Here is a 14160-nt window from a genome sequence, read left to right as displayed (position 1 = left end):
CTTCCTCTCCAGGAATGCTTAGCACATCAGTGGAACCAGACTCAGGGTCAGTTATCAGATCTAGTGTTGGTAGACGGCCGCACCCATCGCTCTCTGCAGTGGTGGAACACACAAAACCTGTTAAAGGGGTGGCCCTTCAGCGACCCTGTTCCACAGACAGTGCTAACCACAGACGCATCACTAACAGGTTGGGGAGCACATCTCCAAAACCACACAATTCAAGGCATGCGGAGCCCCCAACAGAAACAGCTTCATGTCAATCACCTAGAGCTCCTAGCGATCTTTCTGGCTCTCAAAGCTTTTCAAGTTCAGTTAGTACCCAAAACCGTACTAATTTGTACAGACAACTTGACAGCCATGTACTACATTCAAAAACAAGTGTCCCAGCTAGCACTGGAAATCTGGAGATGGGCCATTCATCACAAAATCTATCTCCTGGCGGAACACCTCCCAGGAGTGGACAATCAGATGGCAGATCTGTTGAGTCGACAGACACAACAGATTCACAAATGGGAACTACATCCTCAAGTCCTCCTCCCATTCTTCCAAATGTGGGGCTTCCCAAACATAGACCTGTTCAGCACGCATTTAAACGCAAAATGCCCAAACTTCACGTCCAGGTATCCACACCCACTGTCCAAGGGCAATGCACTATGGATGAATTGGTCAGGAATATTTGCTTACTCTTTTCCGCCTCTCCCACTCATTCTATTAGTGGTTCGGAAACTCAAGCAAATGTCCCTGACGCTAATCCTGGTTGCTCCCGCATGGGCACGTCACAACCATATTGGAACTCTCAGTAGTTCCTCATCAAAAACTACGTCTTTCACCCAGTCTCCTCACACAGAGCCATGGAGAGATAAGACATCCAGATCCCAGACAGCTCAATCTAGCGATCTGGCACCTGAAGTCCTAGAGTCTGGCTATCTAAATCTACCGCCAGACTGTATGAACATCATCAAGGAAGCTAGGTGTCCTACCACAAGAGCCTGCTATGCAGCTAAGTGGAAGCAGTTTGTGATTTACTGTAATAACAATCACATAAACCCGCTTGATTGTTCGGTACAAAACATTATATGCTATATGTTACATCTACAACCTTCCAACTTAGCATACACATCTATCTGCTTACATCTTGCTGCAATAGCTGCATACCTCTAAAATAGGCAGCATCTGTCTCTTTTTCGAGTACCTGTCATTAAGGCATTTATGGAGTGACTCAAAAGAGTTATTCCACCGAGACATCCACCTGCCCAAGTGTGGAATCTCAATATTGTTCTCACCAGACTAATGGGTCCACCCTTTGAACCACTGCACAGATGTGAACTACAATTTCTTTTCTAGTTGCTTTCACATCACTCAGAAGAGTCAGTGAGATCCAGGCATTAACCATAGAAGAACCTTTTTTTGCAAATGCACCAAAACAAAGAGTTTCATCAAACCAACCCTAAGTTCCTTCCTAAAGTTGTTGTTGCCTTTCACATTAATCAATCGATTGAGTTACCCGTTTTCTTCCCTCTACCAGATTCAATGGCAGAACGTGCTCTACACACACTAGATGTCAAACTAGCACTGCTGTATTACATTGAAAGGACAAAACCTTTCCATAACACTAATCAACTTTTTGTAGCCTTTGCTCCACCACACAACGGCAATGCCATATCAAAATCAGGTATTGCAATGTGAATTGCTAAGTGTATTCAATATGCTATGCAAAGGATAAAAGAACATTACCAATTCCCCCTAGAGCACACTCTACATGTAAACTAGGGGCTTCTATGGCTTTCCTAGGGAAAATATCCATAGACGACATATGCAGGGCTGCAACATGGTCTACTCTTCACACATTCACAAAGCATTACTCAGTGGATATGGTAGCAACACAACAAGCTAGAGTGGGCCAGGCAGTTTTGCGGACACTATTTCAGATTACTGCAACAGCTACAGGTTAACCACTGCTTTGGGAGATAACTGCTGTATAGTCTATGCACAAGCATATGATCTACAGCTCATATGCCTCGAACGGAAAATGCTACTTACCAGTATGCATCTGTTCTCGACATGTAGAGCTGTAGATTCATATGCACCCACCCGCCTCCCCGGGTACCTATACCTGTTGCAGTTATATCTTACTTAGATACATACATTCATGGACATCTCCTTCTAACTACTCTCACTTGCTCCATTATCACCCTCTGCAGAAAAACAATCTAACAATGGAGTCGATGCCCATGCGCACTATCACCTAAGGGAGGAGTCACCTACCTCGTGACTGGAAAGACTTCCCAGAAGAAAAACAAAGTGCAAACATCCGGACCCAACACTAGATGGCGATCTATGCGAATATGTGACGTTAAAACGCATGTCATTAGATTGCATGCTGTTGCAACGTCAACCTTTACATCGACTTTCAGTCGGGGAGCACTGGAAGTTGGAATAGAATCATTTTCTATTCCAACTGTGTGCAACAGTAGGGAAGGTGTTGGACTTAAAACCAACACCGTCTACCCACTTCTGCTCACCTTTTTCGTTGCAACGCCATGCAATGTAATGGCATGCATTGTAACGGCTGCGTAGTAAACGCTGTTTCCCGATCTATGCACAAGCATATCAATCTACAGCTCTACATGCCGAGAACAGATGCATACTGGTAAGTAGCATTTTCCTACTGTCCCCGGTCAAACTCACAATAGTGTCAGACCAAGATACCTTCTTCTTCACAGAGCCAGAGGAGATCTGGAACTTGGCTGACAACTGAGGAGCCACTTTGCAGGCTGATGGGCTTCAAAAATGGGAATGTAAGATTCATAGACGCCAATGATGGCGTCTTAAGACTAGACTCGGGGTATCCCTAACTCAAACTGTGGCTCTATCACAAGAACAGACCCAGGATAGCATATGCTCTGCTCGTGTGGCAATGTCCTCCTTCCAATATTTGACTGAAGCACTAACTGCTACCTCATCTGAGGCTTCTGAAGAAGGTGCCACCTTGTCGCCCATGACTCCTCTCTTGGGACAAGTAAAGAGTGAGCAGAACTCTGCTCACCCCTACATATGGGTTACCATTGTATTATTCTTTTACATAAGTGTTTCATATGGCAGTCTGTATATGGCAGTCTGTATAGCAATCCGGATCCACCTCGTGGATGGATCCTCCTTTGAGATTAAGATTCAAGTCGCTGTGTCAGTGCTTCTCCAACCAGCAAACTGGACTCTGTGCTGAACTGTTGTTGTGAACGCTGTTTGTGCGGGTGTCTAAATGCCACTAAAAACGGTTTCATAAATCACACACATGGATGCCAAAGACAAGAGTCTAATCTGGTGGTAATATCGCAAACAGCAGGTGACATTATCGGATTAGAAGTCCCCCCTTCCCAATAGTAACGTCTTTGATAACATTGTCCTGCCGCAAGTGATGATGAGTGTCTGCGAAGACTATGGGCTTAGTAGCGCTCACAGGAAACCTGTGGTTTCTGAGTGCAGTCACAGATCTAGGCGGTCCCTGAGCACATGCTTGTAATTTACCAGTATGTATCACTCTTATGACTTCAGTTTAAGATATCGATGCTAGAAATGTCAGCTCTACAGCACTCAGAAGACAGGATTTCTGTACCACCATTCATTAAATATAAACTTACTGCCTCATTCATGAAGTGCACCGTCCCATGGCAGTCCAACGATAGCAACTCTCGTTTCCTGGTTATGAAGGAATGACTAAGGAAGAACACCCTAAACCTAGCTTGGCACTGGTTAGGTAACCTGCTCAATCTATAACATTAAATGTGTATCCTAAAAACAGATTACCATATAAGTCTGTATAGTTCTATTGATAAGAGTCTGCTATTCTGAGAAAAAGGAATATTATGTCTTTGCAGCAACAAAAGTGTCTATGGTCTGAAATCAAAGCTGGTAAAATGCTCTGACAGTGTGGCAGGGTTCTCCAGCATGCAGACCACTTCCGTGTTTTCCAAGCTCAAGATGTTCCACTGGCGGGTGGTAGACAGTTGCACAGGCTTTCTGCATGTCATTGTGAGGAGAAGGTCCATTTTTCACTGAAGACGGAAGACAGCGGGCCATGATGCCCCGCTTAGATAATGTGGCCGTGAGGATAAATGTGCTGGTGGAATGTCCTCCACCGGTCAAGTGAAAGTCATCCTCTCGAAATTGGAACATTTGGGAAGAATTTAGTAAATTCTGCATTACTGAAGCACAACCTTTTAGCAATCCCTAATCCTCTGATTCTGACCCACTCTCTCAGTGGTTTCACACTAGTAGGCAAGACAGGGCAAAATGAGGCCTCAGTCTTGAAAATGTCACCGGCCTCCACATCACTTGACTCGGATTGTACAAGAAGAACAGCCTGATGACGCTGGGGACGTGGAGCTCCCAGTGGTTGCACACCATCAGCCCACCCACAGGCAGGAGGGCAAACATGTCCTACCCGTGCTGCAATCACACAATGAACGCAAATGTGAAAATGTTCCCTTTGATAAAACCACATGTATATGAGACAGTTCGACGAAGAACGGAAAACTTTCAGAGGAAGAAAGATAAAAAGGTTATTCCAGATAAATCCCTGAGCCGAGACTTTTACTAATTCATTTTAACAAACTGTCCAAATGCTGATGTCACTTTAGCAGGGGGAATCTCCTGCCATAGGCTGGTGCGGAGACATGTTAAGTCTAACTTAGAAATGTTGCAGACAGATGTTCTCTGTTTTGTCAAATAAGTTTTAAGACAGCTATCACTTTAATTGTCATTTGGCCAGACTTTTGATGATTGTGTGAAGTTACTACATAACTTTTAATCCACGTATGGAGCTCTATCAGAACCCAGCAGTTTAGAGGGTGGACGTCTGTTGATTTCCTACTGACAAAAGATCTCAACCGCAGCATTGCTTTTGTAATCTGAAGCATAACTGATTTCTGATCTCTCGTGACCCCAGTAAAAAATGTACAGGGGCCTATTCTTTGAATTCTCTTCCCTAGTCCTTGACAATGCTTCTGATGTATGCAGCGTTTTCAAAACTCCCCATCGAAACGACTTACTCTTCTGATTTAGAAGGGTTCCAGGGTCAGTTAACTAATTTTGTTTACTGTTTTGCTGCTTCTTTAGTGTAATTCCCCACTGGATAGCATTTCCTTCGAGGCTTGTTTTTTCTTCACAGATGTTTACATTTCTTTTTAGTTTTCAGAAGAGAATGCTGAAAAAATGAAGCAGATATACGGAGAATTTTGCAGCCACCACAAAGAAGCAGTTAACATCTTCAAAGAGCTGCAGCAAAATAAGAAGTTCCAAAATTTTATCAGAGTGAGTCTTTTTGGTAATATAGATAAATTCACTAGGCAACAGTAGGCCCACTGATAGAAGTAACATAAAAAATGATCAAAAAATTTACATATGTGTTAATGGTAAATAGGATTTTCTTTTTATATTTATCAAAAAACTAACAGATGATCAGTTCAGCAGTCTAGACACACAATTAGGAGACAATATCAGTTTTTTTTAAAGTCTCTATAAAATATGTTTGTGTCAACGTAGAATCTCAGGGATTAAATCTATATGCTTTGGCGTGCCGGCACCATTCCCGCGCCCACGTTCCCAGTGTGCAGCGGTAGAAGGAGACTTCCTCCCTATGGTCTGGGGTTGCCTGATCATAGTGTATAAGTAAAGGGGTCTCCAACCTTTTCTGTACTGAGAGCTACATATGTTTAATGAAACGCATTAAAAGCTACTAATATTATTAGTGTTGTATAATCTCCATTTATTATATGGATATTAATTCAACCAATCAAAAGCTTTCAAATTGAATAGGCTGAACTGCACACAGGTGAACTACTCAGAGGTAGCTGGAGAGCTACAGTAGAACTACTGGTTGGAGACCCCTTTAGATGAATATTGGACGCATAACTTTACTACTCCTTCTGTATTCAGTGTTATGTGCTTACTGGATATGGTTTTTCCATGTTTTTCCACTGCTTTTGTTGTTATGTTTTATTCAAAATACAATAACGTTTGGATATAAAACAGATCTCCCCTATGCTATGCCTTTTTGTACTGAAACTAATGGAAATTTATGTTTTTTAGCTGCGGAACAGTAATCTTCTAGCTCGTCGTCGCGGAATCCCAGAATGCATTCTTCTAGTCACACAGCGCATCACTAAATACCCTGTTCTGGTGGAGAGGATCCTGAGGTACACAAAAGGTGAGCTGCTGTGGATCTTTTAACAGTTGAATGCTTTGGACAGCAGTGAAGTCCACTCTAAGTTATTGGATATCTGCCACCTTGTATGTACTACAGATTAGATTCCGCACCAGAGTAGGTTTTATTTTGATAAGTAGTAGCTTTATGCACGTACTCTTAATTTTAATCCTAGGGGGTAGGTGTCTTTCTCTTCTGGTGGGGCACAACATCAATTAGTTGAATTTTGCATATACTTTTCCTTCCATGAATGAACTAATAATTTCACACTGTACAATTAGTATTTTAAAAGGTTTTCTCTTTCTTATGCAGCATATTGCTTTGAGTACTTTGTAAATGAAAGCAAATCTAGAATTTTGTTTTCGAATGTGAGAAATTTTGATTGCAACATATCAGTACACCACAGTGCAAAGCTTGTATGACACTTTATCTGTCATTGATCTCTGAGGTACCAGTGTGCGTATCACTGAATAAAAATAGTCAGGATAGCATCAAAGTGACATCCTTGCTCGTATTATCCAAAATGTCCCAAATCCATGCATTTTCTAACGAGGGATTGATATGGCCAGGGCGGAAGTCCTTCACCCACTCATCCATCAAGCATCTCTGCTGAACCAGTGGTGTTTTGAGTGATCCTTTCATGTCAGCATCTGTGGATTTCGAACAGTGTTAATTCCTTCCACATCAAAGTGAATATAAGGAAGCTTCCAATTTAACATAAATATTTTTATTGGCAATGTACTGTTGTTCACTTATTTTGAATCAATCTGTGACTTTATGCCGGTACAAAACAAAAAGCTATACAGAAGGCAGAAGTGAGGTACAGAACAACAAAGCCTCATAAAGATTGCCAATTTATTGGCAGGCAGCATTCCTGGTATGGAAGCCGATGATAATCAGCATTATGTTAGCCAGTCCTATCAACTGTACTATTACTTCAACGTTTGTTCTAGTCATTCACAGCCATGTTAGGACCAAGGTTTACTTTTTTTGCATCAAAGTCCTTACTTCACGATGGACAGGCAATGTCGCTGTAATTGTGAGCTAAATATCGCTTTAATTTCATCACATACAATTTTAGTCGTTCCGTGAGACCTGTCTACTGATATTCATTGGAGAAATTTGGTATTGATGTAAAGAGCAACTGCCGCTCACTACATACCTTGACAAGTACACTGAATATAATTACACTTGGCCATCACTTAGAACTTCCTGTTTGTCCTGTCTGTGGTGTTATGTATTGGTCAATCACGCAGTGGTCAAAGGCAGGGAGGAAGAGTAGGAATTAGTGTACTAGAGCTCATCATATCTTTCTTTTCCTCACCACATCCGTTCCTGTCAAAGGAAAGGTTGGGAAACATTGACTGATATCTTTTACCACAGATCCACACATTACTCCCTAAGCAACATGACCTCATGTGGTCAGTGATTCCATCATGGAACTGAGAAATGTTCTGTAAAACTTTCTTCCTATTTCTAGAGACAGAAGAAATACCCTCAATGTTAAACCTCCACAGTGGAGTCAGTTGCAGCTGTAGCCAAATTTCGCCTTGTCCTCAGTCTTCCATTCTCCTCTCCACTTGAGCAGTTGCCCTCACAACGAGCATTGGCATGGTCAATAGGCCTGGCTTGCATTTTGAGTTAAAAGCCATGCCTATTGGCATGCATGGAACAGCCCACCTTGTAGGCACTCATACACAGCTACAGATATGCATAAACACAGCTAAATAAACATACAGTTGCGGCTGCACAGCATCCAAAGTAGTGGGGCAGGGCGGCTGCACAGGATCCGAAGCAGTGGGGATTTGGGTACAGACAAAATAAAAATAAAATAGGTAACTTACCTGCCGCATTGCTCTTCCCCCGATATCCCGGGTTGAACACACTGAGCAGGCTCCCAGATGGCAATTCCTGACGCTGCTCTCATGCTGGGAATGCTATTCCCAGCTATGAGCAGCACTGGGATTGGTCTGAGCGCTGTGGTTTGGCGCCCAGACAGTGACTGGGAGCCTGTGGCTTTTCTCCACCCGGCTGTACAACACAGCCGGGTGGAGAAATGCTAAGTGCGCATGACAGTTAGTCCAGCCTAAGACGGCTGGCCAAACTGTCATGCACACTTAGTCGGGCTCATCACTCTTCCTCCCCACTGCTGTTACAGGGTGCATGGCCCCACTCTATGACGTGCCACTGGCAACCTCAGGTAGGAAGAAAAATAAAATGATAATACAATTGTTTTATTATCTTTTTATTTTTCAAGTGTTTACCTCTGCTGCCACCTAGTGGGGTGATGCTCCTACGCCATAACGGAGGAGCCGCCCCTGTAAACATATGCACACTAAAGCAAAATACATACATGATGATATGCACCAAACGAAGAGACACAAAAAAAAGCATGCTTTTGATCACCTCTTAGATATCACACCCACCAGCTAACAAAAAACCGATTGTTTGCAAATTCACCGTAGAGGAAGGCTGCTTACTGAGACCAAGTTATGTACAAAAAGCTGCCAATCCATAGGTGTGTGGTCTAAGGTTCTTATACAAAGAGCCAGGTCTTCAGCTACTTTCAGAACTCAAAAAGTGAGGAGGAGACTCTGATGTGTTAAGAAAGGTCGTTCCATGTCTTGGGTGCAATGTAGGAGAATGAATGAACCTCCAGTTTTGCTTTTGCGGATGCTTGGAATTTGTACAACTGAGAGTCAGGGAGATTATAGTTGTCGTGCGGGTTGGTGAAAGTGTATGCAACTGTTCAGGTATTCTGGTCCTGTGTTGTGTAGGGCTTTGTATGTGTGCGTGAGAAGTTTGAATTGGCTGCGCTTGTGAATTGGGAGCAAGGGAAGCTTCTTGAGATGTGGTGTGATGTGGGTGCAGCGTTGGATGTTGAGAATGAGTCTTGCAGCGATGATCTGGATGGTCTGAATTCTGTGTAGGAGTTGTTTGGAGATTCCGGCGTAGAGTGTTGCCATAGTCCAATCTGCTGTTGATGAGTGCTTGCATGATAGTTCATCTAGTGTTCTGAGGCTAGGGGTGGGCAGAATGTTCCATTCTGCCCGAGGAGTTGGTGGACTTTTGGCCAATTTGTGTTACTCTTTAACACAGAATTCTGGACAAATTCTGCCCATCGGTGCATTGTAGAATTTGTCTCCCCAAAAGCTCCAGAATAAATGAGCGAGATTTGGTATCCCCTAGAGAAATTTTCTAACTTGAGTGGTCACTGGCGTTCGCAAGTATTCACTCTCATAGGCTCACTGTTCGAGTAGATCTGCTGCTGCTCTAGTAGATTTTCTACTGGAGCAGCAGCAAAATCAACACGAATGGCCGTGCGCTCTTGTCCAACACATGGTGCCGTTCGGACTGATTTTCATCGCTGCTTGTGCTAAATTGTAGCGCGAGCACGCCCATTGGTGGATTTTTATGGAACCTGTCAGAGCTTTTCTTTAACTCAGCAGACTTCCGAAGAGTGAAACTCTGCGAGTGCTGCCAACCCCTATCTAAGGAAACCGTTTGAAGATCTCTTGTATCATGCATAGGATGTGGAAGCAGAAGGTGCACACTGCATTGATTCGAGCCATCATGTAGGATGATTCCTTGATTTCTTGCGTGATCTGTCGGTCTGGGTGTTGGTCCTAGCTTAAACAGCCACCAGGTGGAGTCCCATGGGCAGGTCTTCTGTCTTCTTGGAGTTGAGCTGCAGGCAGTTGATTCAAACCCAGTCTGCTTCCATGGTCATGTAGTTGGTGAAATTGGTACCTGTGGTATTTGTCTTGTCCGTCAGGGAGAGGATAAGCTGGGTGTCATTGGCGTAGGAGATGACGGTGATGTCTTGTCAATGGATGATGTTAGTGAGCAGTGTCATGTATTTGGGATGATCCTTATGGGACTCTGCATATCAATTTCTTGGTCTGATGTGAAGGGTGGCACCCTGACCCCTTGGGTTCTTCCTGTGATGAAGGAACAGATCCATTTGAGAGAATATCCTTGTATACCAGTCTTGTGTAAGTCTTTTGATGGGACTGTTGTGGGAGACAGTGTCGAACACCGTAGAGAGGTCGAGCAGGATGAGGGCGACTGTTTCTCCTCTGTCCAGGATGATTCAAATGTCGTAGGTGGCCACGATGAGTGTTTTTTCGGTGCTGTGGATCTTTCTGAATCCTGATTGAGTGTTGTCTAGAAAATGGTGAGGTTCAAGGTGGGTTGTGAGTTGCTTATTGATGGGCTTCTCAATAACTTTGGCTGGATAGGGGAGCAAAGAGATGGGTCGGAGGATGCCCAATTGATTCGGGTCGGCTGTGGGCTTCTTGAGGAGGGCATAGATTTCTTCAAGGTTCCATTAATCTGGGAGAGTAGCCAACGTAATGGAGGTGTTGATGATGTGGGTCAGGGTGGTGATGATTGGTGATGGTCCCAGGTTGTAGATGTAGTGGGGGCATGGGTCTGTTTGGGCCCCTAAGAAGTTGGTCTACGTGATTGCCGCTGTGTTGTTTCTTGTGAGGGATGTACATTCAGTCATGTGGCCTTCTTGGTTGGTGGTGGGTAGGTTAGCAGCATGTTTTCTGGGTTTAGGTTGGTTTGTGAAGTTGCTCTAGATGTGTGCGATTTTGCTGTGGAAAAAGTGGTGTAGGTTGTTGCAGAGGTTTTGGGAGGCAGCAATGTTGTTGACTGTGGCTAAGGGGAGGTGAAATCCTTAACGATCAAGAATATCTCCTTGCAGCTGTTGGAGTTTCTTTTGATGCGGTCTACTAGTGCTTTTTTCTTGGTGTCTCTTATTTGCTGGTGATAGCTTTTGAGTGCAACCTTTTAGATAGTCCTGTCTGTGGTGCTATGGCTGTCCCTCCATTTCCTTGCTTGCTGTTTAAAATGTTGTTTGGTGTCTCGGTTGTATTCTGTGTACCAGCTGGCCTCCTTATTTGATCTACTATGCTTGTTGGGATTGATGGATGCGAGGGAATCTGCTCAGTTCTTGATCTAGTTGTTGATGTTATCTTTGGGGCTATATTGATCTTTGCTGAGTACACTGAGCCAGCCTGCTTCTGTGATTTTGCCCCATCTGTGGTTTGGAATGCTGAACCTGTTTGGGATGTTGCCTTGAGGTGTATTGATTTAAAAGTTGATGATGAAATGGTTAGTCCATGTGAGCGGTGTGGTGGAGTTGTATTTGATCCTGTCGCTTGTGGTGAAGATAGGGTCCAGTGTGTGTCATGTGGTGTGTGTTGGTTCTGGGACGAGCTGGGGGAATCCGATGTTGCTCAAGCTTTCAAGGAGTGCTGTAGAGCAGGGGACATTTCAGTCTTCCATGTGAAAGTTGAGGTACCTGAGAAGAATGTATGGTCTGGAGTTGATGTTGAGTGGAGTGACGAAGTTGGTGATGAGGATGGTGAAGGTGGCTCATGGTCCGGGTGGTTGGGAGGTGAGAATTCCATTCAGGGTGAAGTTTTCGGGGATTTGCAGCTTGAAGTGCAGGTGTTCCACGAATGGGGTGGTGTTCTCTGTGGATGTTGCATATCTGATGAATTCCTTTTAGATGATAGCAGGTCCTCCTGGCTTGTGATGATGATCTTGTCATGCGATTTTGTAGCCTGCTGGTTTCGCCATGGCGATGTTGGGAGCCGATAAGGGGTTTCATCAGCTTTCTGTGATGAAGAGGATGTCGGGTGTGCCGATACTCAGCAGGCCCCATATTTCGGTTGTTTGTTTGCTGAGTATTTGTGTGTTGAAAAGCATGCATGTGAGTGGGTGTTGACATGTGGGTTTGATGTGGCATATGTTGTAGGGATCTCTAAAAGTAGTGTGGTTAAAGAAGCTTAACTAGAAATCTTTTCATAGCGGCATGTCGTTCGTAATTAAGGATGGTTTCTAAACATGTAAACTACAGCTCTGTGCTTCACGCAGTGTGCCACCTCACCAGTATTTAGGTGCCTCTCAGAGAGTTGCTGTTATTGTGTCCAGATATACAACTGAAAAATGGATCTAAGTCTAAAACGAACTGCACCTATTGCATTTGCCAATGTTCACGATCAGCATCAAATTAATGAGTGACAATTGTTTAGTTGTGACTAAATTGGATTGAACATTTTTCAAATCTGGAAGAATGAGACTTTGAATTAAAAATTACAAGATTGTGTGGGGGGGTAGTGGTCTTTACACTCTCTCAGTCACTCTCATTCTTCCCTTCACTTTCCTGTGCAGTCCTCACTCTGTTAGACACTTATGTTCTTTTTCTCCCCACATCATTCTGAAATCCTCCCACTGCATACCTCACACATCATCTCTTTCATCTGCAGCACCTCTCCTTCTACACATGCTTTCTTCCATCTTCACCACGTAACCAACTCACACACACCCCACTCACTCACCTGTAAGGAATGCATTTTCTTTTCCTTTGGCACTGTCAATATTTCAAAAGCTGTGTACCTCCTTCACATGGTTTTTCATAGAATTACAATTGGAAAATATGTGACAATCTCTCTGAGCACTCTGAAGAGAGACCAAGGATTGGATGTGCATCAAGTCTGAAAACCTTAATAACTCACTGACAGGCATAGTGAAAAACTTAAACCTGCGGTTCCAGAGCTTCCAGTCGTCTCCTGGAATTAATACCAACCAACAACCTAAAATCAACCAAAAACCGGGACACAGTGGAATTTAGCATAGCAACCAATGTTGCTGTGCTGCATTGCTCCAGGGGGAGAGAGTATTGCAGATCCATATCTGCTGCTCTGTTCCCCAGTACTAACGAACAAACAGGCTGCCTAGCCACACATACACCTTCGAACCGTAGTGGAAAGTGTGTGTGATGTCTGCGATAGGATTTGTACTGGAAGGACACCTTCACCTATGCTTAGACTAACTTTAAAACTGCTCATACATTGGATGTGTGCTGTACAATGCAGCACAAGGGCACTGTGAGAAATGTTAGGAGAGATATAAAAATTCTATCTTGTTAGTGCCTGCCTCAGGGAGTTTTATTTTAGCACAAAAGAAATCACAATATGTTCTCAGAGGGAGTGTGTGTCATAGACCCTGCTAAGAACTTTATTGGCCTCTGATATTCTGAACTCCTGTTGAGGAAGCAGAAGGATCCCTGAAATAGGAGAAGGCCGGAGTTAGGTTTGAAGACCGGTGAAATAACACGAAACACTACTGCGTCAGAAATATAGCCACCAGCTAAAAATAAAAGGGGGGGGGAGAATAACAACCAGAGTACTTGAGATCCAGGCAAAAGTTGCACTCTAATCTTTGAAGAAAACATGAACGCATAGAAAAGACTACCAGAATCTGAGTCTTTGTCCAAGAAAGAGGGGCCTGCATAAGGTCATTGTACAAGCCTTCAATATTTCATAATAGAATACACAGGAAATGTAGCTGGAGGCTGCTTCAGAGGAGAGTCGCATGAATTCTCAATGAGTTCTTAATTATACCAGAGACAAGCATCAAGGTGTGAGGCAGACCATGTTGTCTTCATTGTGACACAATGTAAGGACTTCATGATACCGGTGTTTTATTGAAGAACAGCGATAAAGTGATCATACTCAAACTACTTAACAGTCATGTCTTTTACACTTAGTCCCACTCTGCCTCATCACAGTGTTATCTCCCTAATTTCTGGTCAATGTTGGTATGGTTCCTCCCTGGTGTCACAAATAGGACCACCTGGATGAGTATTCAGCTATGAACACCTTTATTGTAGGATGAGGGACTACACATTTTTTATGGTATGGGAATTCATAGCTCAGTTATCTGCATCTTGGACTTGGAGTCCATCTTAAAAAGTAAGGACTATTAAGAAGGTAGAAATGGTAATGCATCGATTAAAGAATCATTGCAAGCAGATCTCCTTGAAGCACCGAAAGGCAATAGTGTGATATATTTCTCTGTCCAAAAATCATCAGATATTGTACCTTTCATAGCCAACAAGTTTTGGCACTAAATATGTTGTGAGCCAAAGCACAAAGGCCTCA

General features: G+C 43.5%; 1 protein-coding gene across 7 annotated transcripts in view; it reads left to right on the top strand.

Annotated features, from left to right (window-relative positions):
• ARHGEF28 (Rho guanine nucleotide exchange factor 28) overlaps window positions 1-14160 on the top strand; it is a 1067585-nt gene that overhangs the window by 956309 nt on the left and 97116 nt on the right. For all 7 annotated transcript variants that reach the window (XM_085632328.1, XM_085632327.1, XM_085632325.1 and 4 more), the window contains 2 exons: window positions 5188-5310; window positions 6088-6205. In XM_085632328.1, coding sequence (XP_085488454.1) covers window positions 5188-5310; window positions 6088-6205 — 241 coding nt within the window. The remainder of the gene's footprint in view (window positions 1-5187; window positions 5311-6087; window positions 6206-14160) is intronic.

Source organism: Triturus cristatus, chromosome 2_1 (assembly GCF_964204655.1).
Source record: "Triturus cristatus chromosome 2_1, aTriCri1.1, whole genome shotgun sequence".
NCBI lineage: Eukaryota > Metazoa > Chordata > Amphibia > Caudata > Salamandridae > Triturus > Triturus cristatus.
Note: the sequence above shows the minus strand (reverse complement) of the source record. Positions and strands in the feature narration are given on the sequence as shown.